The following is a 24,712-nucleotide window of genomic DNA, read 5'->3' on the forward strand; positions in this document are numbered from 1 at the left end:
GGAAGGTGGAGGTTGTAGTGAGCTGAGATTGCACCACTGCACTAAAAAAAAAATTATATTTTATATATATATATATATAATATATATATGAAACGCTTATATACTTAAACATGGAATTGCTTGAAGTGTTTGGCATTCGCTGTTCCCGTGCATGCCAGCAGCTTCTTACTGCAAACACCTGGGACTTACTATAGAGCAGTTGGAGTACGTTCCGCCCACACACAGGACAGGGAGCTGACAACCAAGGAGAGAGGGGAATCAATACTCCAGTTTTCTCCCCTCCATTTCCCTGTATCTCAGCAGTATGGAGCTTGTTACCAGTGAGAACCTGCTTGCTGACTTTAAACTGGTTTTCTTACCTTCTCAGTTCAGTTTTTGCATAACTCAACCGATGGTTTCTGGTATGACCTAGCAAATAAACTGCTTTCACTGAAATTTCAGTCTTGGAATCTACTTTGGGTTCCCCTATCTAAGACAGAAACACACTCATTTTCCCATCACTGGACTTCCAGGTTGTTTTCAGTTTTTCACTGTTACAAACAAGGCTGCAACATTTATCTACAAACCTCTGGATATACACATAGGAAGCTTTTGGTATTTCCACTAGTGAAACTGCTCAGTTGAAGGGTATGTGGATCTTCATCTTTAATAAATATTACCAACATTTGAAAAGCCCGACAATGTCAATCAAGGACTGGCAAGGGTGTCACATGTGATGGGTGTGGAAAGGCAGCTCACTGTAGCAAGTGCTGGGGACTCAGTCAGGGTCTTGGAGAAGCACTTATTTATAGCAAGAATGTTTCATAAATGGTATCTGATAGAGTCAAGAGTAGTGGGGAATAAAAACAAGTGGCTTAGAAATAATTATAGATCTAAAGTCAACAAAATACTTTTTTTCTAATGTAAAAATACATACTTTTTTTAGAGGGAGGGAGAACAACTTAAACCAGAAAACACCTTCATATTAATCATTCTTCTCATATACTTCAAATTTGTACTTAATGCCTTTCTCCTCTTGGACATCAGATAGAACACCTGGGTATCTGTAAAAGGAAAAAATATATAATTAAATTATGTGTCCATTAAAAACACAGCTTCCGTCATTCTCAGTTTAAATGCATCAATAATGCATAAAGCAAATAAAAAGTTTTCCTTTTTTCTTCACAATGGTAAACCACTGTCAAGTTGGATAAATATCATGCAAATATACTACATATGCAAATGATAAGAAAAAAACTGTAAACTATATAGAAAGTTAGAAAACAAAAAGTGTAATTTCTCCTCTTTTGTTTCCTTTGGATTCCTCATTCTCTCAAAAACCAGTTAGCAGTTTCCCTTGTATCTTTCCTCTCTATCACCCAGCTAATAGGAAATTTCTTAAGAACTTTTGGCAAGACTTACATTTGGTATCACATTTCTTGTGTAAGCAAAAGACAAAATAGAACCTGAAGCTGTTTAGGGCATAACTGAAATTATGTGCCCTGGACAGTGACAGGTTCTCTACTTCAGTTTGATTGATGGACACCACACTGCTCTAATTCCACAATGTGTGGCAGATATTAATTCCTTTATTAGGATCTGCTATTCCTGTTCCCTAACTCTCACTTAAGCCTGTGTTCTCTCCAGCTTCCCATCCAAAACCCAGCTTCTCCACTGAGGAATCTTCTGACCATTCCAGCCTCCAGTGAACCCCAATCTTTGGTTACTTCTTCAGTACTATGCAGGCTGTACCCCAGTATGCTCCAGGTAGTCAGGAACACCTGTTTGAATCAGACTGTGCTTCATTCTGGTTCTGCTGTGTGACATGCTTCTGAGCCTGCTGTCAAAGTCTTCATCCTTGTAAAAAATTTAGCATTGTTGGCCAGGTGCAGTGGCTCATGCCTGTAGTCCCAGCACTTTGGAAGGCCAAAGTGAGTCGATCACTTGAGGTCAGGAGTTCAAGACCAGCCTGGCCAACATGGTGAAACGCTGTCTCTAACAAAAATACAAAAATTACCTGGGCATGGTGGCGGGTGCCTGTAATCCCAGCTACTCAGGAGGCTGAGGCAGGAGAATTGCTTGAATCTGGGAGGCGGAGGTTGCAGTGAGCCAAGATGGCGCCATTGCACTCCAGCTTCCATGACAGAGCAAGACTCCGCCCCCACCCCAAAAAACCAAAAAAGAATGTAGCATTGTGCCTAACACATTAAGTGTTCTATAAATGGTGCCTACTAGTATTATTGGTTTGTTTCATTTCTCTATTTTTAAAACTCATTGTAGGCAGGGACAACACAGTAAACGTTTAAGTCTCGTGATATTCAATACATTGCTGAGTAATAACAGACATTAACCTTTGTTGACTAATTAGAGATTATGCAATTTTGGTAAAAAAAAATTAGGGGTACAAAGTAATACAATTATAGGGAAAAAGATGCTTTCTGGAATAATTTATATTTCAGAGGAAGAAGCAATGTTTCTATTAACCATTTTCTATTAATTTTAGTCTCTCTGAAATGAGTCATGAAAAGTAAGATCTACATACATTTTTGGTGCAAAATTCTCAAGTGTCAAGATTGTCAGTTCATAAGACAAAAGCGACATATCAAGAAGTTTCTGGGCCGGGGGTGGTGGCTCATGCCTTTAATCCCAGCACTCTGGGAAGCTGAGGACGAGGCGGGTGGATCATCTGAGGTCAGGAGTTCGAGACAAGCCTGGCCAACATGGTGAAACCCCATCTCTACTAAAAATACAAAAATTAGCCAGGCATGATGGTGGGCACCTGTAATCCCAGCTACTTGGGAGGCTGAGGCAGGAGAATCGCTTGAACCTGGGAGGAGGTTGCAGTGAGCCAAGATCGTGCCACTGCACTCCACCCTTGGCAACAAAGCAAGACTGTATCTCAAAAACAAAAAATAAACCAAAAAACCAAAACACAATTAAAATCAAGACTCTATAGGAAGCACAGGCTCAGGAGCAAAGGGGCAGCTGAGTAATGTGGACGAGTATGCCAGCATCCTGACAGGAAGTTGTAGGGTCAGAAGAAGAAACATCAGCCTATCCAAAACCTGCTTCAAGGTGTCCATTGACAAGGGGCATCTGTCCCAGCTCTGGAGCCAACTACTGCCTCCACAGGCCTCTTTTAATCTCTATTCTCTTTGATTACATGGTCACACAGAAGATTATTAACTAGAAGTAAAAGCCTGTTGGGGGCTCATTAAGTAGAAAACTGCCGATATAAAATATCTGGGCCTGCTGGTTTGGTTGGGGTCTAGTGTGAAATAGTCTGAGATAGATTTCTTCCAGGTAAGATGAATGAGAGCAGAGCCCTAGAGGATAGTCTGGCACAGTGCTGTTGAAAAATCGACTGCCCAAACAATGACCTACAGGGATGAAGGCAGACACAAAGTAAAACCACCTTACTTTATTAATATGACCTTCTGCCCTGGCTTCCATCACTTGTGGCTCCTTCTACATTCTAATTTTATTCTCTTCTTGCCTCACAAGTTCTCTCTTTCATCTGTATTTCACTATACTAGTGTGTTTTATTTTTTAAATCGGGAAGAATATTGTTAATAAAAGACATTATATTTGAGCAGAAACCTATATAACCATAAGAGGTTAACTGATAGAGACAACAGGGCTTAAACTAAGTGAGTAGCTGTGGGGAAAGGGATAGGGGAGGTGGAGAATGACCGAAGTTTATATTTGGACAGTAGAAAGCAAATCCAAGTTCCCCAGCACAAGGAGATCTGGAGAGAAAGCCGCTCCAGAATTGAGCAATGTTAGTTTTCCAGGGACATGGCATATTCACTTTATCTTCACAGGTTTCCTTTTTCTCCAGAGAATGAAGGACTGACTTATTCTAGGTCTCCCGTTAGAGAATTCCCTCCATTCCATTAAAGAGGCTGTTATGATGTCATGTTAGTAGATGCCTGAAAGTACAAATGACCATCAAATGTTGCAATGGAAGAGTTTTTTGCTTTCTCCCATAGCCTTGTTTAGAATCTCCACTTTGGAGCAATTTCCTTATTCCTATCTCAGTCTATTCACTATTAAAATTTTCTAAGACATTTAAGAAGTACTACCAATCCGTCACAAACTCTTTCAAAATCACAGAAGGGAAGAGAGCATCTCCTAATTCACTCTATGAGGTCACTTTTATCCTGATAACAAAACCAGGGGAAGGCATTAAAAAAACAACAAAAACTGTAATCCCAGCACTTTGGGAGGCAGACGTGGGCGGATCATGAGGTCAGGAGATCGAGGCCATCCTGGCTAACGTGGTGAAACCCCGTCTTTAGGAGATCAAGACCACCCTGGCTAATACGGTGAAACCCCGTCTCTACTAAAGAATACAAAAAAAAAAACTAGCCGGGCGACGAGGCGGGCGCCTGTAGTCCCAGCTACTTGGGAGGCTGAGGCAGGAGAATGGCGTAAACCTGGGAGGCGGAGCTTGCAGTGAGCTGAGATCCGGCCACCGCACTCCAGCCTGGGCGACAGAGCCAGACTCTGTCTCAAAAAAAAAAAAAACAAAACAAAAAAACAAAAACAAATTAGCCGGGTGTGGTGGTGGGCACCTGTAGTCCCAGCTACTCAGGAGGCGTGAACCTGGGAGGCAGAGCTTGCAGTGAGCTGAGATTGTGCTGCTGCACTCCAGCCTGGGTGACAGAGCGAGACTCCGTCTCAAAAAGAAAAACAAACAAACTATAAATCACCCCTTCTGAATATAAATGCAAAAATCTTCAACAAAATACTAGCAACCTAAGCCTAGTAACATATAAAAAGGATTAGATACCATTACCAAGTAGAATTTATCCCAGAAACATTAGTTTAACATGAAAATCAATGTGATATACCATATTAATAGTACATTAAAGTATTAGTATAAAAGACAAAAACCACATGATCATCTTAATAGACTCAGAAAAAGTATCCCACAACATCTATAATACTCTAATGATAAAAAATACTAAATAAACTAGAAACAGAAGGGATCTTCCTCAATGTGATAAAGGCACTCACAGCTTAAATCACACTTGATGAGAGAGAAAGGCTTCCCTTCTAAGATTAGGAACAAGACAAGTAAGTCTGCTCTTGCTATCTTCTAGTCAACACTGTATTGGCAGGTCTAGCCATGGCAATTAGGCAAAGAAAAAAGTAAAAAAAAATCCAGATTAAAAAGGAAGAAGTAAACCTACATTTGCAGAAGACATTATACTGTAGAGAAAACCCTAAGGAATCTACTAAGAATCAGAATTACTAAATGAGTTCAGCAAGGTTGCAAGATACAAGATCAATAAACAAAAATTACTTGCATTTCTGTAAGTAGCAATGAACAGTCTGAAACTAAAGAAAACACCATTTACAACAGCATCAAAAGGAATATAATACATAAGAATGAATTTAACACTGAAAGGTATAAAACATTGCTGAACAAAATAGGATCTAAACAAGGGGAAAGACATCATATGCTCAGGGTTTAAAAGACTTAATTTTTTTTTTTTTCTTTTTTGAGACAAAGTCTTGCTCTGTCACCCAGGCTGGAGTGCAATAGTGTGATCTTGGCTCACTACAACCTCTGCCTCCCAGGAACAGGCAGTTCTCCTGCCTGAGCCTCCCAAGTAGCTGGGATTACAGGCATGTGCCACCACGCCCAGCTAATTTTTTGAATTTTTAGTAGAGATGGGGTTTCGCCACGTTGGTCAGGCTGCTCTTCAACTCCTGACCTCAGGTGATCTGCCCCCCTCGACCTCCCAAAGTGCTGGAATTACAGGTGTGAGTCACTGTGCCTGGCCTTTTTTTTTTTTTTTTTTTTTTTTAAATAACATTATACTTACTCTGGTAGAAGTTTATATTTCTCCAAATCAATTTCTGGAAGAAAGGTGTCACTTTCAAAATCTTGCATGATCCTTGTCACAAATAGTTTAAGATGGCCTGGGTGATTCATGGCTTCCTTTGAAATAAAACAACATCAATTTTCTTAATGTGTGTCAAAAGACATAGAAACGCTAAGATTTATGTTTAGTTAGTTTATACTAAGTATTGAAAATATGCTTGGTACTGCCAAAGCATATTATTAAAATATCCTATTATTTCATCTGGGGTGCTGCAAAGTATGCCTTAGTTATATTGAGAATGACACTAACCGTTATCAATAATTACGACAGACTGAGTTTAAATATAGTCTGACCTCCAGTTTGCTTACAAGAACTTTTTAATTTAAGCATTCTCTTTTATTGTTTTCCCTTTGGCTGTTTAGAGTTAAGAGCCCCAAATTATCTAGTTGCTCTCCATAGAAAAATTTACATAAACATGTATGAATAAGACAGTACAATTTGATGAGACCTTGACTATGGAAACCCCCAAGAGCATACTTAGTACATATACATAAAATTTAGTAATGCTTCCAATTCTCAGAAGATAATTACAATGCTAGTAGGTAGGTAATTTATTCTGCTTCTTCTTGCTAACAATTGTATTAACATTTGGCTTAATATTGTACATGACTTTTCTAACTACTCCCTAAAATATGGTTGATAATTTCTATAGAAAAAGTTGCCCTGGAATGAGCGTCTTAAAATTCTTATTCATAAAAGTATGTCTTACTTGCAATTCTAAGAAAGCAGTAATTCTTGATCTTAAATAGCTTATAGAAAACACACACACACACACACACACACACACACATAGACATAACAAATCCAAGTGTTTATTTTTAAAATTCCAAATAAGGGTACAGAACAAATTTTACTTTTTATTTTCAAAACATCATTTTATATTAAATCATTTATTATCTTTGCTACAACCAAATAGATGCTCTACCAATTCTTACTATACCAAAAATTTAAAAAGTGGAATGCAGAGTCCCCCTTTATTTGCAGTTTCACTTTCCAGTTTGTTATCTGTGGCCAACTGTGATCTGAAAATATTAACTGGAAAATTCCAGAAATAATGCATAAGATTTAAATGACATGCTGTTCTAAGTAGTGTGAAGAAATCTTGTGCCGTTCTGCTCTGTCCTGCGTAGGACGTGAATTATCAGTTTGTCCTGCACATGCTGTCTATGTTACCTGCCCCTTAGTCACTTAGGAGCCATCTGGATTATTAGATTGACTGTGGTGGTGAAGTTCTGTATTAAAGTTGATTATAAGCTGGGCGCGGTGGCTCATGCCTGTAATCCCAGCACTTTGTGAGGCTGAGGCAGGTGGTCACCCGAAGTCAGGAGTTTAGGACCAGCCTGACCAACATGGAGAAACCCCGTCTTCTACTAAAAAATAACAAAAATTATAGGCCGGTGCGTGGGCTCAAGCCTGTAGTCCCAGCACTTTTGGAGAGGCCGAGACGGACGGATCACGAGGTCAGGAGATCGGGCCATCCTGGTAACACGGTGAAACGCCCGTCTCTACAAAATACAAAAAAATAGACCGGGCGACGGTGGTGGGGTGCCTGTAGTCCCAGCTACTCGGGAGGCTGAGGCAGAGAAGAATGCAGTGAACCCGGGAGGCGGAGCTTGCAGTGAGCTGAGAGCCAGGCCCACTGCACTCAGTCCGGGGCGACAGAGCGAGGACTCCGCCTCAAAAACAAAACAAAAAACAAAAACAAAAAAAAATACAAAATTACCCGGGCATGGTGGTGCAGTCTGTAATCCCAGCTACTTGGGAGGCTGAGGCAGAAGAATCGTGAACCCGGGAGGCGGAGTTGTGGTGAGCTGAGGATCGTGCCATTGCACCCAACCTGGGCAAAAAGGGCAAAACTCAGTCTCAAAAAAAAAAAAAAAAAAAAAAAAAAGGGTGATTATATAAGCAAACCTTCTGTAAAGGGAGAGATGGTAAATATTTTAGGCTCTGAGGGCCATAGGGTTTCCTACCTTTGTAGGCCACAGACAGTACTGAACGAATGGGTGGAGCTGTGTTCCAATGAAACTTTCTTTACAAAAATAGGCTGAGAGGTCCGATTTGGTTCACAGAAGATAAGCCTGAATGATACCTACAAGCTGTTGTGATGTGTGGTAGGTGGATAATGTAAAAATATCATTTGAAGATTCTACTTCCTATTTATCTATATATAGATTTATCATATTATATAAATGCATTTACTTACTTATATTGCTTAAAGAATACATTTTCTAGTGATTATGGTAATCATTCAAAGTGTGGTAGGCACTGAACAAAATAAAGAAATAACTTGTTTTCTTAGAAGAAATTCATACTTGGATGAAAATATCAAGGAAAAAAATGTCCATTTTCTTCTATCACAAATTGAGAAAATAAGAGGTTCTAGAAACAGGAGCCCAAGAAACTGAGAGTTTTTTTTTTTTTCTGAGACAGAGTCTCACTCTGTTACCCAGGCTGGAGTGCAGTGGCGCGATCTCAGCTCACTGCAACCTCTGCCTCCTGTGTTCAGGTGATTTTCCCACCTCAGCCTTCCAAGTAGCTGGGACTACAGGGGCCCACCACCACACCCAACGAAGTTTTGTATTTTTAGGAGAGATGGAGTTTCACCATGTTGGCCAAGCTGGTTTTGAACTCCTGACCTCAAGCAATCCACCCCCCTTGGCCTCCCAAAGTGCTGGGATTACAGGCCCCCACCTACCTCTTCTTTCTAAAATAATTTCAGTGTATATATCTTACCACAAGACCACCCAAATGACAGAAACTGATTTTCTTCCTCCTCATAAACGTTAATTTTCATTAGTGTTTTAAAAGGCAAAGAATTCTATTATCCTCAAAAATTTTAAAGCTGGAAGTCATTTGGTATTAAAAAAGGGGTATTTGGCCAGGCGTGGTGGCTCACACCTGTAATCTCAGCCCTTTGGGAGGCCGAGGCGGGCGAATCAGCAGGTCAGGAGGTCAAGACCATCCTGGCTACCACGGTGAAACCCCGTCTCTACTAAAAATACAAAAAAATTAGCTGGGCATGGTGGTATGCGCCTGTAGTCCCAGATACTCGGGAAGCTGAGGCAGGAGAATGGCGTGAACCCGGGAGGCGGAGCTTGCAGTGAGCCGAGATCATGCCACTGCACTGCAGCCCGGGCGACAGAGTCTCGACAGAGTGAGACTCTATCTCAAACAACAACAACAACAACAACAACAACAACAAAAACCCCAAAAAAAGTGATTGAGGAAGTTTTCTGCTTGTAATAAATTCATATACATCTAGTTAGTGTATATCAACTGAGAGCCCCAACCCTTTCTCAGTAAGAGATATATTCATCCTGAAAGACAAAGGGGTAACTCAAGTATATTTAGGGTACATTCAGGTAGTAGAAACCAGTGCAATGCAACTACAATTCTCAGGAAAAGATTTAGAATGGATTTTAAATTGGAAACATCAATTATTCTTTGATTTGAAAGTAGACTGGTACTGGAGAGATGTTGGTCACAAGATACAAGATTTCAGTTACACAGGAGGAGTAAGTTAAAGAGATCTATTGTACAACATCTACTATTTTATAGTTAATAAATGTATTCTTGAAAATTGCTAAGAGAGTAGACTTTAAGTGTTCTTATCACATAAAATAAGTGGGTAATACATATGTTAATTAGCTCCATCTAGCCATTCTACAATATATACACATTTCAAAACAACATGTTGTACATAATATATATATGCAATTATTTGCCAATTAAAAAGATAAATAGGCTAGGTGCTCACGCCTGTAATCCCAGCACTTTGGGAGATCAACTGCTTGAACCCAGGAGTTCAAGACCAACCTGGGCAACATGGCAAAACCCTGACTCTACAAAAAATACAAAAATTAGCCAGGCATGATGGGGTGTGCCTAAAGTCCCAGCTACTTGGGAGGAAAGGTGGGAGGATTGCTTGGGCCTGGGAGCTCGAGGCTACAGTGAGACAGTGCCACTGTACTCTAGCCTGGGAGACAAAGCAAGAACCTGTCTCAAAAATAAATGAATAAACAATAAATAGGCTATAAATAATAATAAATAGCCTATAAAAGGTAGGCTGATACAGACTAAAGTATTTATTTTTGCATTTCTATTTAGTTTGTATAGTATCAAACAGCAAATAATTTGAACTGACAACAAATAATTGACAGTACAGATAATGCGCTGCTTCCTGTACTCATGGCTTAATTTTTTAAAGGTTCAGACAATGAGTTATATCTGTTTTCTTCCGCTTCCTTTAAATGGCAGGGAAGCCGAAAGAAAGTAGAATAGAACATTTCTTTTTATTTACCAATAACTACACTTACCTTATAAACAGAACTGCCACCAACTATCCAAATCATGTCTACTTTATTTGCTAATTCTGGTTGTTCAGTAAGTTTTAAGGCATCATCCAGACTTCTGGCAAGAAAATGAGCTCCTTGTGGAGGTTCCCTGAAGTTAAAAAAAAAAATTACACATAATTTTTGTAAAATCCATACTAGTCAAATAATCTGACTAAGAAGCAGTGACTATAGAATTAAAATCATCATAAATATGAATCCTTTCAACAAGAAGCACTTAACATCAGTATGACCTATGACCAATAATTCAGCCTACATTTTACATCTATGGCTCACAATGAATCATGAAACAGAACCAGGTGATATCTTGTGGTATCTCTGGTGGAAAAACATCAGAATAGGAGTTATTTCCAGAGGGGTGGGATAAAGATTCACTTGGACAGGGCAGGAGAGAACTTTCTGGGGTGATAGGTACTATTCTGTATCTTTGATAGGGCTAGGGTTACACAGGTGTATACATTTACCAAAACTTAGCAAATGTACATTTAAGACTTGTGTCTCACGTAATAGTTACCTCAGAAGAAAAAAAACTGTAAAAGACAGAATCATTTTACTTATTTATTAGACAGAGTCTCGCTCTGTTGTCCAGGCCGGAGTTCAGTGGCGCGATCTCGGCTCACTGCAAGCTTCGCCTCCTAGGTTCACGCCATTCTCCTGCCTCAGCCTCCCGAGTAGCTGGGACTACAGGCGCCCACCACCATGTCCAGCTAATTTTTTGTATTTTTAGTAGAGACGGGATTTCACCCGTTAGCCAGGATGGTCTCGATCTCCTGACCTGCTGATCCGCTCGCCTCAGCCTCCCAAAGTGCTGGGATTACAGGTGTGAGCCACAGCACCCGGCCAAGACTGAATCATTAATGGTATGAATGATGAAGTATTTAGGTGGAAATACACTAATGTCTGCAGTTTATTATGAATGCAAAAATGAACAAGACCGATTGATGGATGAATGAAGATGTGATGAAACTAGTAGAGTAAAATGTTAATGGTAGACGTAGGTGGATGGTTTACTGTAAACTTCTTTCTGTACGTGTGAAGATTTTCCTGATAAAATACTAGAAAAAGAGTGATATGTTTGAATGACTGCAGAAAAGCTTGGAATGACATTCAGACTGCTAATGTCATTACCTTTGGGAACGGGGAAAAGGATTTTCATGTTTCAAACAATACAGGAATGGGTGAAGTATTAAAAAATGAGCTTATTATTATGTAATTAAAATCCAAAAGGGAAGAAGTTAATTAATTCCAGTGTTTACTCAGGGGTGGTCCAATATTTTGGCTTCTCTTGGCCACATTGGAAGAATTGTCTTGGGTCACACATAAAATACACTAACATTAACGATAGCTGATGAGCTTACAAAAAAAAAAAGATCTGTGCATAATCTTTTAAGAAAGTTTATCAATTTGTGTTGGGTGGCATTCAAAGCCATCCTGGGCCACTCTGAGGCCTGCGGTTCATGGGCTGGACAAACTTGGTGTACGCTGACTAGCTTAATCTCTCCCAATCTCTGAAACTATTTTGTTGGTCATGGTGGGGGTTGCAATTCCCTTTATAAATGACGAAACCTGTGGAACTAGGTTTTCATAGTAATTAGATACACAACAGAAATTACAATTCAATGTCAAGTTTTTAGCCTGCTGCTTTAACAAGATTATATAATTGCCCTTGAACTCATAGTTATAATAAGGATTAATCAAGAACTTGATTGCCTCCTCCCTCTCCCTCCTAATATATATTTTACTTATTTTATTCTGTCATTCTTAAAAGAATTAGGTTAGAGCAAAGAATATACTTTGACTCAGGATGGAAATAGACATGGAGGCCAGGGAGAAGTTAAATAAGCCCAGGTTATCTTCTAAGGTATCAGGGCAGTTGCAGGGACCAGGTTGGACTAGGCTCTTCAGAGAAAGAACTGAATCTAGAAGAAACAAAGATTTGGAGTTGGGAGAGAAGAGAGTTTAGTTAAACCGATGATGGCCAAAACAGAGCTGTGACGGTGTTAGTAACTGCAGATGTGACGACTTCCTTGCCCTTTTGTAGTGAGTGTGGAAAAGAAAGTGAAGAACAGATTAGCCAGGCGTGGTGGCTCATGCCTGTAATCTCAGCACTTTGGGAGGCCAAGCCGGGCAGATTACCTGAGGTTAGGAGTTCCAGACCAGCCTGGCCAACATAGTGAAACCCCGTCTCTACTAAAAATAGAAAAATTAGCTGAGCGTGGTGGTGCGTGCCTGTAATCCCAGGTACTTGGGAGGCTGATACAGGAGAATTGCTCGAGCCCAGGAGGCGGAGGTTGCAGTGAGCCGAGATTGCGCCACTGCATTCCAGCCTGGGTGAGACAGCGAGACTCTGTCTCAAAAAAACCCAACTCCCGCCGCCACAAAAAACACAAAAAAACAAATTAAAGATAGAGCAAAGTTAGAGATTTAAGTTAAAGCAAAGGTATGAAGAATATGCTTCCGTAAAATGTGGCTATTTAGCAGTTTAGAGTTCAGTATCACAGAAAACACTGGACCTCCAGGTGGGTAAAAAAGAACATGCAAAAAGCTGAGCTAGTGTTTGAGTTCATCAGCCCTTACACGGCACATGTGCTAGAAATTAATACAGTAAATGACAAATAGGAAGCATCCAATATAGTGACGTATTTCACTGCTGAATTTCTTTCCTACAATTATTTTAAACCAATCCAGATTGGATTCCCTGACAAAGGGGAGTTGGTATGTGGTAGAATACGTATTCTTTGTTAAGAAGTGTGTGGACATGCTTGATGTTTCTGTGACTGAGTGTTGAGGGTTTGCATGAAGACTAAATGAGATAATGTACACACTGCATTTAACTGGCAATCGTACGTGGTACTATCATTCCTTTTTATAGATGAGGAAACTGAGCCTGAATGGTTAAGAAACTACCAGTCACACAGCCAGGAAATGACGGACCTGGGAGTTGAACTCCAGCACCCTCACTTTGAAACTTGAGCTGCAACTTGTTACGTGGACAAAAGACTTCAGTTGGTGCCTGTGGGCTACAGGGGCCTCTAATTCAGGGGCCCTTAGACATCAGGATGGTAGGGCTTAGATTAGGTGGAACCCTGCCTCTTGTCCTCTGGCCTTATCTGATTACTCCGGGTGCCATATAAACATTATCCTTTTTCACTGTTCCTGATGTGAGGATGGCCAATGGAATTCTGGCTCCATTTCCCCAGGGAGTGTTGGGAAACCACTTAAAAAAACAAAAAACCCTGAAATGGAATGGTGTCTTAACCAGAACGCAAAAATACACCCTCAATTTAAGACTTTTCACACTGAGCCTTTAAAAATGGGGTTCCCTACTAAGCCATACCTCATTTTATTGTGCTTCAAAGATACTGAGGTGTTTTTCTTTTTTACAAATTGGTTTGTGCCAACCCTGCACTAAGCAGGTCTATTGGTGAAGTTTTTCCAACAGCATGTGTTCACGTTGTATCTCTATGTTACATTTTGGTAATTCTCACAATATTTTAGGCTTTTTCATTATAATATGTTTTGGGGATCTTGCTGCTACTGTTGCAAGTAACTGTTACAGGGTGCTATAAATCATGCCCTTTTAAGATGGTGAACTGATACATGTTGTGTGTTCTGACAGCTCCACTAACTGGCTATTCCTGTTTCTCTCCCTCTCTTCTGGCCTCCCAATTCCCTGAGACACAACAATATTGAAATGAGGCCAATTAGTAACCCTACAATGGCCTCTAAGCGTAGGAGTGAAAGGAAGAGTCGCATATTTCTCATGTAAAATCAAAAGCTAGAAATGATTATGCTTAGTGAAGGAGGCACATAGCAAAGCCAAGCCTCTGGCATCTAACAGCCAAGTTGCAAATACAAAAGAAACGCTCTTGAAGGAAACTAGAAGTGCTATTCCAGTGAAAATGTGAATGGTAAGAAAGCAAACAGCCTGGCCGGGTGCGGTGGCTCACACATGTAATCCCAGCACTTTGGGAGGCCAAGGCGGGAGGATCATGAAGTCAGGAGATCGAGACCATCCTGGTTAACACAGTACAACCCTGTCTTTACTAAAAATACAAAAAAATTAGCCAGGCGTGGTAGCCGGCGCCTGTAGTCCTAGCTACTCAGGGGGCTGAGGCAGGAGAATGGTGTGAACCTGGGAGGCGGAGCTTGCAGTGAGCCGAGATCACACCACTGCACTCCAGCCTGGGTGACAGCGAGATTCTGTCTCAAAAAAACAAAAACCAAAAAACAAAGAAAGCAAACAGCCTTATTGCTGATGTGGAGAAAGCTGAGTGGTCTGGATAGATCAAACCAGCCACATTACCTTACACCAAAACCCAATCTAGAACAAGGCTTTAACCTTCTTTAATTCTGTAAAGGCTGAGAGAGGTGAGAAAGCTATAGAAGAAAAGTTTGAAACTAGCAGGGTTTGGTTCATGATGTTTAAGGAAAAAGCTGTCTTCATAAGAAAAAAGTACAAGGTGAAGCAGCAAGTTTATCCGGAAGATCTGGCTAAGATCATTGATGAAGGTGGTCACACTAAGAACAGGTTTTTAATGGAGACAAAATAGCCTGCTATTCAAGGAATAGCACTTGACTTCATAGCTGACATCTAGGACTTCATAGCTGACATCTAGGACTTCATAGCTATAGAGGAGAAGTCAATGCCTAGTTTCAAAGTTTCCAAGAACAGGATGATTCTCTTGTTGGGGGTTAAGGCAAGCTGATGACTTTCAGTGGAAGCGAATGCTCATTTACCATTCTGAAAATCCCAGGGCTTTTAAGAATTATGCTAAATCTTCTCTGCCTGTGCATTAGAAATGAACAACGAAACTTCGATGACAGCACATCTGTTTACAGCATGGTTCACTTAAATATTTTATGCCTAATGTTGAGACCTACTGCTCAGGAAGGAAGATTTCCTTTCAAAATATTCCTGCTCATTCTGCAGCCCATGGATCAAGGAGTAATTTTGACTTTCAAGTCTTACTATTTAAGAAATACATTTTCTAAGGCTGTAGCTGCAATAGTCAGTCATTCCTCTGATGGATCTGCGCAAAGTAAATGGAAAACCTTCTAAAAAGGATTCACTATTCTAGATGCCATTAACAACATTCATGATTCATAGGAGGAGAACAAAATATCAACATTAATAGGAGTTTGGAGTTAGTTGATTCCAACCCTCATGATGGCTTTCAGGGGTTTAAGACTTCAGGGGTGGAAATAACTGCAGATGTGGTGGAAATGGCAAGAGAATTAGAATTAGAAGTGGAGCCTGAAGATGGGATGGAATTGCTGGAACCTCATAAAATGTCAGTGGATAAGGAGTTCCTTCTTATGGATGAGCAAAGCAACTGGCTTCTTGAGATGAAATCTACTCCCGGTGAAGATGCTGTGAACATTGTTTTGGCCACAAAAGATTCAGAATACTACACAAACTAAGTTAATAAAGCAACAGCAAGGTTTGAGAAGATTGATTCCCATTTTGAAAGAAATTCTGTTGTGGGTAAAATCCTATAAAATAGCATCACATGCTCCAGAAAAATCTTTCATGAAAGGAAGTCGATCAATGTGGCAAACTTCATTGTTTTATTTTAAGAAATTGCCACAGCCACCCCAGCCTTCAGCAACCATCACCTTTATCAGTCAGCAACCATCAATATCAAAGAAAGACACTCCATAGTGAGAAGATTATGACTCACTGAAGGCTTGGAAGATTGTTAGCATTTTTTAGTCATAATTAAGGTACATACGTTTTTTAAAGATATAATACTATTGTACATCTATTAGACTATTACTATAGTGTAACTATAACTTTTACATGCACCGAGAAACCAAAAAATTCATGTGACCACCTTTATTGTGATATTTGCTTTATTTATTGCAGTGGTCTGGAACTGAACCTACAATATCTCTGAGGTATGCCCATATTAAAAATTGGGTATGCTCCGGCCTCATAATGGAATACTATGCAGCCACTAAAAATATTTACAGGACTTTATTTTCTAATATATGAGGGAAAAAGAGGTGGGTTACAAAGTGGTACTACATGGGATGGTTCTATTTTTATAAATCACCTATGTACTATTCATTGTGTGATTTCCGAATCCCTATTTTGCTAGGGGTTATGCTAGATTCTGGGGACAGAGATAAAATATGCAGTCCCTGCACTCAAAGAGATTGTGATGGCAGTCAGAAATATCTCAGCAGTGACTATAGTGTACGAAAGGACATACAATAAAGACGTGCAGAGGACGCTTCATGGGAACGCAGGGCCGGGGTGATGAAGGAAAATACTCCTCAGGGCATGATTCCTTAACCGAGTGTCAAAGGAGATAAAAACACATGCAAAGGCACAGGCATTACAGACTACAATCGAAGTGTAGTATAGAATTTTATTTTAATCATACTAAAGTTATTTAACACAAGAAAGCTCTGAAAAAGTTGAGGGTAGCAGAAAAGTAAACTGTGGTGAGGTTTAAAACAGGGTAGGCCGAACGTGGTGGCTCATGCCTGTATCCCAGCACTTTGGGAAGCTGAGGTGGGCAGATCACCTGAGGTCAGGAGTTCGAGACCAGCCTGGACAACAGGGAGAAACCCCATTTCTACCAAAACACACAAAAAGTAGCTGGGCATGGTAGTGCATGCCTGTTATCCTAGCTACTTGGGAGCCTGAGGCAGGAGAATTGCTTGAGCCAGGGAGGTGGAGGTTGCAGTGAGCCGAGATCACACCATTGCCGTCCAGCCTGGGTGACAGTGGGTCATTCTTGTCATACCCAGCTAAATCAGAGTTGAGGGGACAGGGGAAAAAAGCATTCAGGGTATAAAACATTGCTCCAATAATGTAATTTTCTGTGAGCCTGACTGCTGGAACTGCTTGTTGTGACTTGAAACCGGTTTTATCTACAGCTTCTGAGATAACTTGCTGCAACTCTAGAACTAATTTTGCCCACCACTCACTGCTCACCAATCGGAGCTTGCCAGCGCCCCCAAACCTTAGTAGTGCCAATGAACTTTCTCAAAGAGCGGTAACATTTCTCCTTTTAAGTAAAACCTCTAACCTTCCCTTTGTTCTTCAGACATATGGAAGGCTACCTGTCTTCATGTATGCCCTAAACTGTAATTTTTTTCTTCTCAAACAAAATGTTAAATTTAGAGATTAATCTCAACATTTTTATTTTGCCTTTGATAATACTAAAAGGTTGGGACAGCAGAGCATGGTGAAGATAGAAAAAAAAGGAATCCAGAATGAAGTCAGGGGTGATGAGAGAGTTGATTTAGATGGCAGTGGATTTTTGTCTCAAGATCGAGGGAAACAAGAACAAAATAATATCTTAAGGTGAAAATGAGATCATGAATCTGTTCACTGTGATTTCATTAATATATTAATGTGTATGTTCTATAAGATATAAAGTAGCAAGTTTGTGTGTGTGTGGGGGGGGGCGCGGGGCGGCGGTAGAACTGATGCCTATACCCTTCCGTGTGCCAGAAACTTTACATACAAAATTTCAGTGAGTCTTCAAAATCACCCTAAAAAGTTGTCATTATTCATCTCATTTAATAGGTAAGGGAAGAACCTTCAACAAGGCTTACTTGTAACCTGCCTAAAGTCACAAAGTTACTAAGGGCCATAGCAGATATCAGAAACCAGGTCAGTCAGTGTTTGCTACTCCAAGTGTGTGAGTGGTACGGGGAGAGAGATCTGCACCTTCAAGAAGTTTTAATCACTGTGGAGACTCTGACAGTGAGATCGGAAAAAATTATGACACGAAATTTAGTTAACTTTCATGGATGGGAGACTATTTAAATCTTGTAACATGGAGGCAATTCTGGATTTTCTAAAGATAGTGTCAAGGCTACTATAGCATTGCAGTAAAACTTGTTTATTTAATTTTGGGTTCCAACGAGTTTTTTTTTTAGATGGAGTCTCTCTCTGTTGCGCAGACTGGAGAGCAGTGGCATAGTCTTGGCTCACTGCAACTTCCACCTCCTGGTTCAATAGCTTCTCCCGCCTCAGCTTCCTGAGTAGCTGGGATTACAGGCGCTCGCCACCACACCTGGCTAATTTTTGTATTTTTAGTAGAGATGGGGCTTCACCATTTTGGCCAGGCTGGTCTCGAACACCTGACCTTGTGATCTGCCCACCTTGGCCTCCCGAAGTGCTGGGATTACAGGTGTGAGCCACACTGTGCCTGGCTGGTTCCAAAGACTTTTAAAAGTCACTTTATTGATAAAAATCACATACCATAAAATTCACCCTTTTAAAGTGTACAGTTCAGTGACGTTTAGTACATTCACAGAGTTGTGCAAGCATAACTCCTATCTACTTTTAGAACATTTCCATCACCAAAAAAAAAAAAAAAAAAAAAAAAAAAAATTTTTTATTCATCAGTGGTCATTCCCACCCTTCCCACCTCAAGTTTTTTTTTTTGTTTTTTTGTTTTTTTTTTTGACGGAGTCTGGCTCAGGCTGGAGTGCAGTGGCCCTACCTCGGCTCGCTGCAAGCTCCACCCTCCGGGTTCACGCCATTCTCCTGCCTGAGCCTCCCAAGTAGCTGGGACTACAAGCGCCCGCCATCGGGCCCGGCTAATTTTTTGTATTTTTAGTAGAGACGGGGTTTCACCGTGTTAGCCAGGATGGTGTCGATCTCCTGACCTTGTGATCTGCCCTCCTCGGCCTCCCAAAGTGCTGGGATTACAGGCGTGAGCCACTGTGCCCGGCCTTACCTCAAGTTCTTTTAAAGCCACAACTTGATTGTCTAGACAACTTCGGAAAAACATTTTCCCCCAATACCTTACTAAGGAAATATTTACCCTAAATAACTAGTGTTTGGTAGAAAATTTGTGATTACCTTGAGGATTCAGTTTCTTCTTACACGGGGAGAGGGGTGAAAATGAAGTCTCTTTAGAGCTGACATAAGCAAGTGATTTCCATGTATAAATCTCTGTCCTTTTATTCAAGAGTGCCTGGCACTCAGCAGGTGCTCTCTCTATGTGTGGGATTGACCAACAAGGAAGGAAGCGGGAGGAACAACAACAAAAAAGAACTCTAACATTTTTTACTAACTGGTATCACTATTTCCCTGGCATGCTTGATAATAAAGACTTTAAATTTTCTTAGCCTTAAAAAAAAAAGCACAAGACACCAACATATATTATACATAAATACACAAGAAGCAACCAAACCCAATTACATGCATCACAGGGAGGTCGTAAAAAAAATTACACTCATTATCTTTGAGGAGAAATGCTGGCTCAAGTGAACATCTCCCCAACTGAGATTTCTTTCTGTTTGAGCTCAAGCTAGCCATAAACAAACCTGAGTAGTATTCAAAAATGTCAGTAAAGAGTTTCTTGGAATGGCGATATAGTCTGTGAATTTGATATATACCAAGGAAAGAGATAATCAGAGCATCCTAGCAACCAGAAGAATAGCATGAAGATGGAAGCAGGCGGCAAGATGCATATCAACAAATCTGCCCCGTCGCCCAGAGGCAATCAATGCAAATATTCTATACACTTTCTTCTGGGTTTTTACCTATGCCATTCTAGGAAGAACTTGGGAGAGAATCTGTGTAAGTCTGAATCCCCTTAGCCTATAGCTGTGTAGATCTTTCCTTCCCATAGTGTTAACTTGGCTAGGATATAGTTCTTGGTTATTCAGATACTGTATCTAGGTGTTGCTTTGAAGACATTTTGTAGATGTGATTACAGTTTTTATTTTTTTTGAGACAGGGTCTCACTCTGTTGGCTAGGCTGGAGTGCAGTGGCACTATCCTGACTCACTGCAACCTCTGCCTCCCGGGAACTACAGGTACACGCCACCACGCTGGCTAATTTTTTTGTAGAGATGGGGTTTCATTTTGTTGCACAGGTTGGTCTCAAACTCCTGAGCTCAAGTGATCCACCTGCCTTGGCCTTCCAAAGTGCTGGGATTGCAGGGGTTGGCCACTGTGCCAGGTCGGACTTTAATCTGAGTGGGCTGATTCAATCAGTTTAAAGGCCTTGAGAGTAGAGTTGAGGCTTTCCTGAAGAAATTTCACCTGTACTGCTTCAGCCCCTGCTGGAGAATTCCAGCTTGCCCTTTCTGATGGCCTGCTTTACAGATTTTTGGACTCACATACCCAGTCCCCATAATTGTGTAAGCTAATTCCTCGCAATAAAACTCTTTTAACATACCTATTTCTATCTACTACTGGTTCTGCTTCTTTGGTTGAATCTTCATTAATATCCATGGGAAAATAATACTATGACCACTGTTCCCAAGCACGTAATGCCCTAGGATACTGCATTCTTTTTGGTGATTATATTATTAGACTAAGAATGATTAACATGCCAGATCCCAGACTTTCCCCTTAGGTCCTGATATGGTTTGGCTGTGTCCCCACCAAAATCACACCCTGAATTGTAATAATCCCCACATGTCAAGGGTAGTACGAGGTGGAGATAAATGAATCACGGGGAGGGTGGTTTCCCCCATGATGTTCTCGTGATAATAAGTTCTCATGAGATCTGATGGTTTTATAAGGGGCCTTTCTCCCTTAGCTCAGCACTTCTTCCTGCCACCATATGAAGAAGGACGTGTTTGCTTCCCCTTCCACCATGATTTTAAATTTTCTGTGGCCTCCCCAGCCATGAGGAACTGTGAGTCAATTAAATCTCTTTCCTGTAAAATTGCCCGGTCTTGGCAGTTCTTTATAGCAACATGAGAATGGATTAACACAGGTCCAATTCTGGCCACCCCTCAACCTCCCAAGCCATTGGAGTTGACTTCCTGGGCAGTCTTAATATGATTACCCCTCCCACTCTCCAGTCGCCAAGGCATATCTAGGCTTCATGAACTGCTGACTCCAACCCTGGATTGGGGTACAGGAAAATTCTTATCAGAGGCTAACTGGAGATACTTGCTTCTCTCCAGGATCTCTAGAACCATTTCAATACTTTGAAATTTTTTACCTTCAGACACTGGGTAATGAATGTTAAGTACAAAATATTACTGGGTATTGTGGTTAACTAGGAATAATAGAGCAGAAGATTATGACCCATTTCAGCCCATCCTAAAATTCACATTTTATTGCATTTAGGGTTGGGTCCAGAAAGGAGATCATCACTTAATTTTAGCAAGTCCCAAAACATAGTTGTTTTGACTTTATGTGAAACTACAAGTTACTGATTATACTGTAAAATTTATATTTGAGCCTAGTGAATGATGGTTCAAGAAAACTTGCAAATCTGATACCACAGTGAGATATTTAATGTTTATTGTAACTTTTCAAGGTGATGAAATCAATTACTCAGCCAGTAGAAGAAATTATTGCCATGTAGTACAAATAATTGCTTATTTTCTATAATCACCTTTGTGATATTAAGTAGCCTCATCAATAGCTCCTTTTATGCAATTTCATTTTATCATATACTGATCTCCACTATAAGACATGATTTTCTTGTGGTGAATTTATGTTAAGGTACTTACTTGAGTTCTCTGCTGAGAACTAAATTAATTCTACCTTGTAAAGGTCGATTCTTCTCAGGAATGGAGAACCAAGTCTTCTTACCCATAATCACCAGATTCTGTTTACCTATAAAATCACAAAGCCTAAGTATATTTTGGGAATATACATGTATTTTCATATATTTATATACAACAAGTCCTTGAATAACATCGTTTTCTTTTAACATTGATGAGAAAAATAATCAATTCCTGGCCAGGGCCACTGTCTGTGTGGAGTCTGCATGCTTTTCCCATGTCTGCATGGAGTTTCTCCAGGTACTCCAGTTTCCCTCCATATCCCAAAGACATGCACATTATTATTCTTAAATGTATGTATAGCTCATATTTATTTCAGTGTTTAATATTAGAAATGTTTTCGGCCTTCATTTAGAAGTTTGGTGATGTTTTTGTGACCAGCAATATGCCCTAGGAACTTAAGTAGCCTATGGTAAAATTGGTTTTGCTATATATTGTTTCACTTAGAGTCACAGTTTCCAAGATGAGGTTAAGTGAGGACTTAGTGTAGGTATGCGCATAGATATGACTGACATCCTGACATTTAGTGGCTCTCCTTTAAAAAAAATAAACTTAAAATTCTTACCAAAATTCATACTTATCACTTATGGCCTAAATATAACTATTTTTCCCTTTGGCATTATCCATTTATATCCAATATTTACTTTTAATCAATTGCAATTGTGTATAACATAGTAACGAGTAAAGATTCTCGGGAGGCAGAGGCAGGCGGATCACAAGGTCAGGAGATCAAGACCATCCTGGCGAACACGGTGAAACCCCGTCTCTACTAAAAATACAAAAAATTAGCCGGGCGTGGTGGCAGGCGCCTGTAGTCCCAGCTACTCGGGAGGCTGAGGTAGGAGAATGGCGTGAACCTGGGAGGTGGAGCTTGCAGTGAGCCGAGATTGCGCCACTGCACTCCAGCCTGGGAGATAGAGGTGAGACTCTGTCTCCAAAAAAAAAAAAAAAAAAATTCTGAGTCAAAGTGCTCAAGTTGAATCCATTTTGTCATCCACAAGACAAATCGTGTTAATCCCTTGTGGATTACTTTCTTTATCCATAAAATAGAGATAACAATAGTTCCTGCTTCTAGGGTTGTTGTGGGAATTAAAGACTTAGAATAATGTTCAGCCTCTAATCAGTACTGTCAAAACTGTTTGATATAATTGTATTATTCATATTTGTGTACTTTGTAGATTGATATTAAATCATACTTTTAAAAATAGCTGCTTAATGTTCCACTCAATTGCCTTAAAACATGTTTAATTATGTCTCTATCCTATTCTTTTAACGCTTCTATAAAAACTTTTTACATATAGCGTCCACTTTGGGTCAATTTCTTAGGAGAATAACTTGGAGACTCAGCTATCTGAACCAAAGAAACATCAACATTACCAGACCATATTGGGATTTTTGAGAGTGGCTTTTATCAATTCTTTAGCTATAGGCTCTCATCATTATCTCTACCAGTGACCTAAGTGTCAAATCCAAATGCCTTGTATCTGTCCCATTCAAGAGCTGCAGCATCTGCTCCTTTCTTACTGTTTCTGTTTCCTCTGCCATACCTCCTCTTACAACCATAAATATCCAGGTCTCTTAGGTTTTAAACGGGGCACCTCTCAACCCCCACATTCTTTTCCTTGGTTATTCCCTTCCCTCCAATAGTTCAATTCACCTAGATCCCGGTGCCTGAAATTATCCTAGATGTCCTAGAGGCGCCTCATCATTACAATGGTACATTATTCTCCACTCCTTTACATGTCATGTCAGCTTTCAAACTGAAAATCTGAGCGTTCATCCTTGATGCATCATCTTTAAATTCCTGATCTCCAAAATCCAGGGTCATGTAACCTTAAAGATTTTTTACCCTCTCTTCTCTATTGCCTTTGTTCAGGCCTTATCTCTTCCAGCAGCTCTTCCAAAGGCCTCCTCTGCTTTCCTTTCCGAGTGCTAACCTTCACTGAAGCCTTCACCCAGCTGCCAATTCTGCCCCATGCCTGATAATTTGCTTGTGCGTTAACATAAAATTTCTAAGACAAAAAAATTTTAATAATGGTAAATGAACCTTGGGAACTGCATACAGATCCATAATAAGAGAAAAGGTCCCAGATTAACACGGAAAACTTTCCATTTAAATAACATCTGCATTGGTAAACTTCATCAACCAAGACCCTACTTAATCCCACATTACCTTCTACTGAAGAGGTTGTGGTCATTCTCTGGAAATACCTGAATTCATTCCTACAAGTTAGAGAAACAGCGTTACTCGAAACATTATTGTCAGGCCTCTGAGCCCAAGCTAAGCCATCGCATCCCCTGTGACTCGCACGTATACGCCCAGATGGCCTGAAGTAACTGAAGAATCACAAAAGAAGTGCAAATGCCCTGCCTCACCTTAACCGATGACATTCCACCACAAAAGAAGTGAAAATGGCTAGTCCTTGCCTTAAGCGATGACATTATCTTGTGAAATTCCTTTTCCTGGATCATCCTGGCTCAAAAAGCTCCCCTACTGAGCACCTTGTGACCCCCACTCCTAACCCGCCAGAGAACAACCCCCCTTTGACTAATTTTCCTTTACCTACCCAAATCCTATAAAACAGCCCCACCCTTATCTCCCTTTGCTGACTCTCTTTTCCGACTCAGCCCGCCTGCACCCAGGTGAAATAAACAGCCACGTTGCTCACACAAAGCCTGTTTGGTGGTCTCTTCACATGGACACGCATGACAATTATCCCTTAAGCTCCAGCTCTAAGGCACCTGACAAACGAAGCGCTGCGGGCAGGGGTGAGGTGTTTTCTCCAGGGCTGGGACTTTGCCCTGGGCGAGGGCGCTGCAGGGCAACGACCTTGCCTGGCAGCAAGATCCGGGCAGAAATCAGCAACTTTGCCTCCCGGGCAGCAGAAAAGGGGAATCCAGTCGGGCCCACCCTTCCTGCGAGCGCAGACCGCAAGTTTGGCCCCATCCTCTCGCTGGGAGTCGGCCCGGCGCGTC

The 24,712-nt window shown here is 40.6% G+C and overlaps 1 protein-coding gene across 1 annotated transcript; it reads right to left on the minus strand.

Moving 5' to 3' along the window:
* Nucleotides 1-489: 489 nt before the first annotated feature.
* On the minus strand, nt 490-24,706 carry DHFR (dihydrofolate reductase). The gene is made up of 6 exons (XM_017870933.1): nt 24,406-24,706; nt 23,910-23,959; nt 21,683-21,788; nt 10,193-10,319; nt 5,817-5,932; nt 490-1,043 (listed from the first exon to the last, which is right to left on the minus strand). The coding sequence occupies exons 2-6, from the start codon at nt 23,932-23,934 to the stop codon at nt 965-967; spliced, it is 453 nt and encodes a 150-aa protein (XP_017726422.1). The 5' UTR covers nt 23,935-23,959; nt 24,406-24,706; the 3' UTR covers nt 490-964.
* Nucleotides 24,707-24,712: the final 6 nt, after the last annotated feature.

This window comes from Rhinopithecus bieti, unplaced genomic scaffold, assembly GCF_001698545.2.
Source record: "Rhinopithecus bieti isolate Rb0 unplaced genomic scaffold, ASM169854v2 scaffold_5216, whole genome shotgun sequence".
In the NCBI taxonomy this organism is placed as follows: Eukaryota; Metazoa; Chordata; class Mammalia; order Primates; family Cercopithecidae; genus Rhinopithecus; species Rhinopithecus bieti.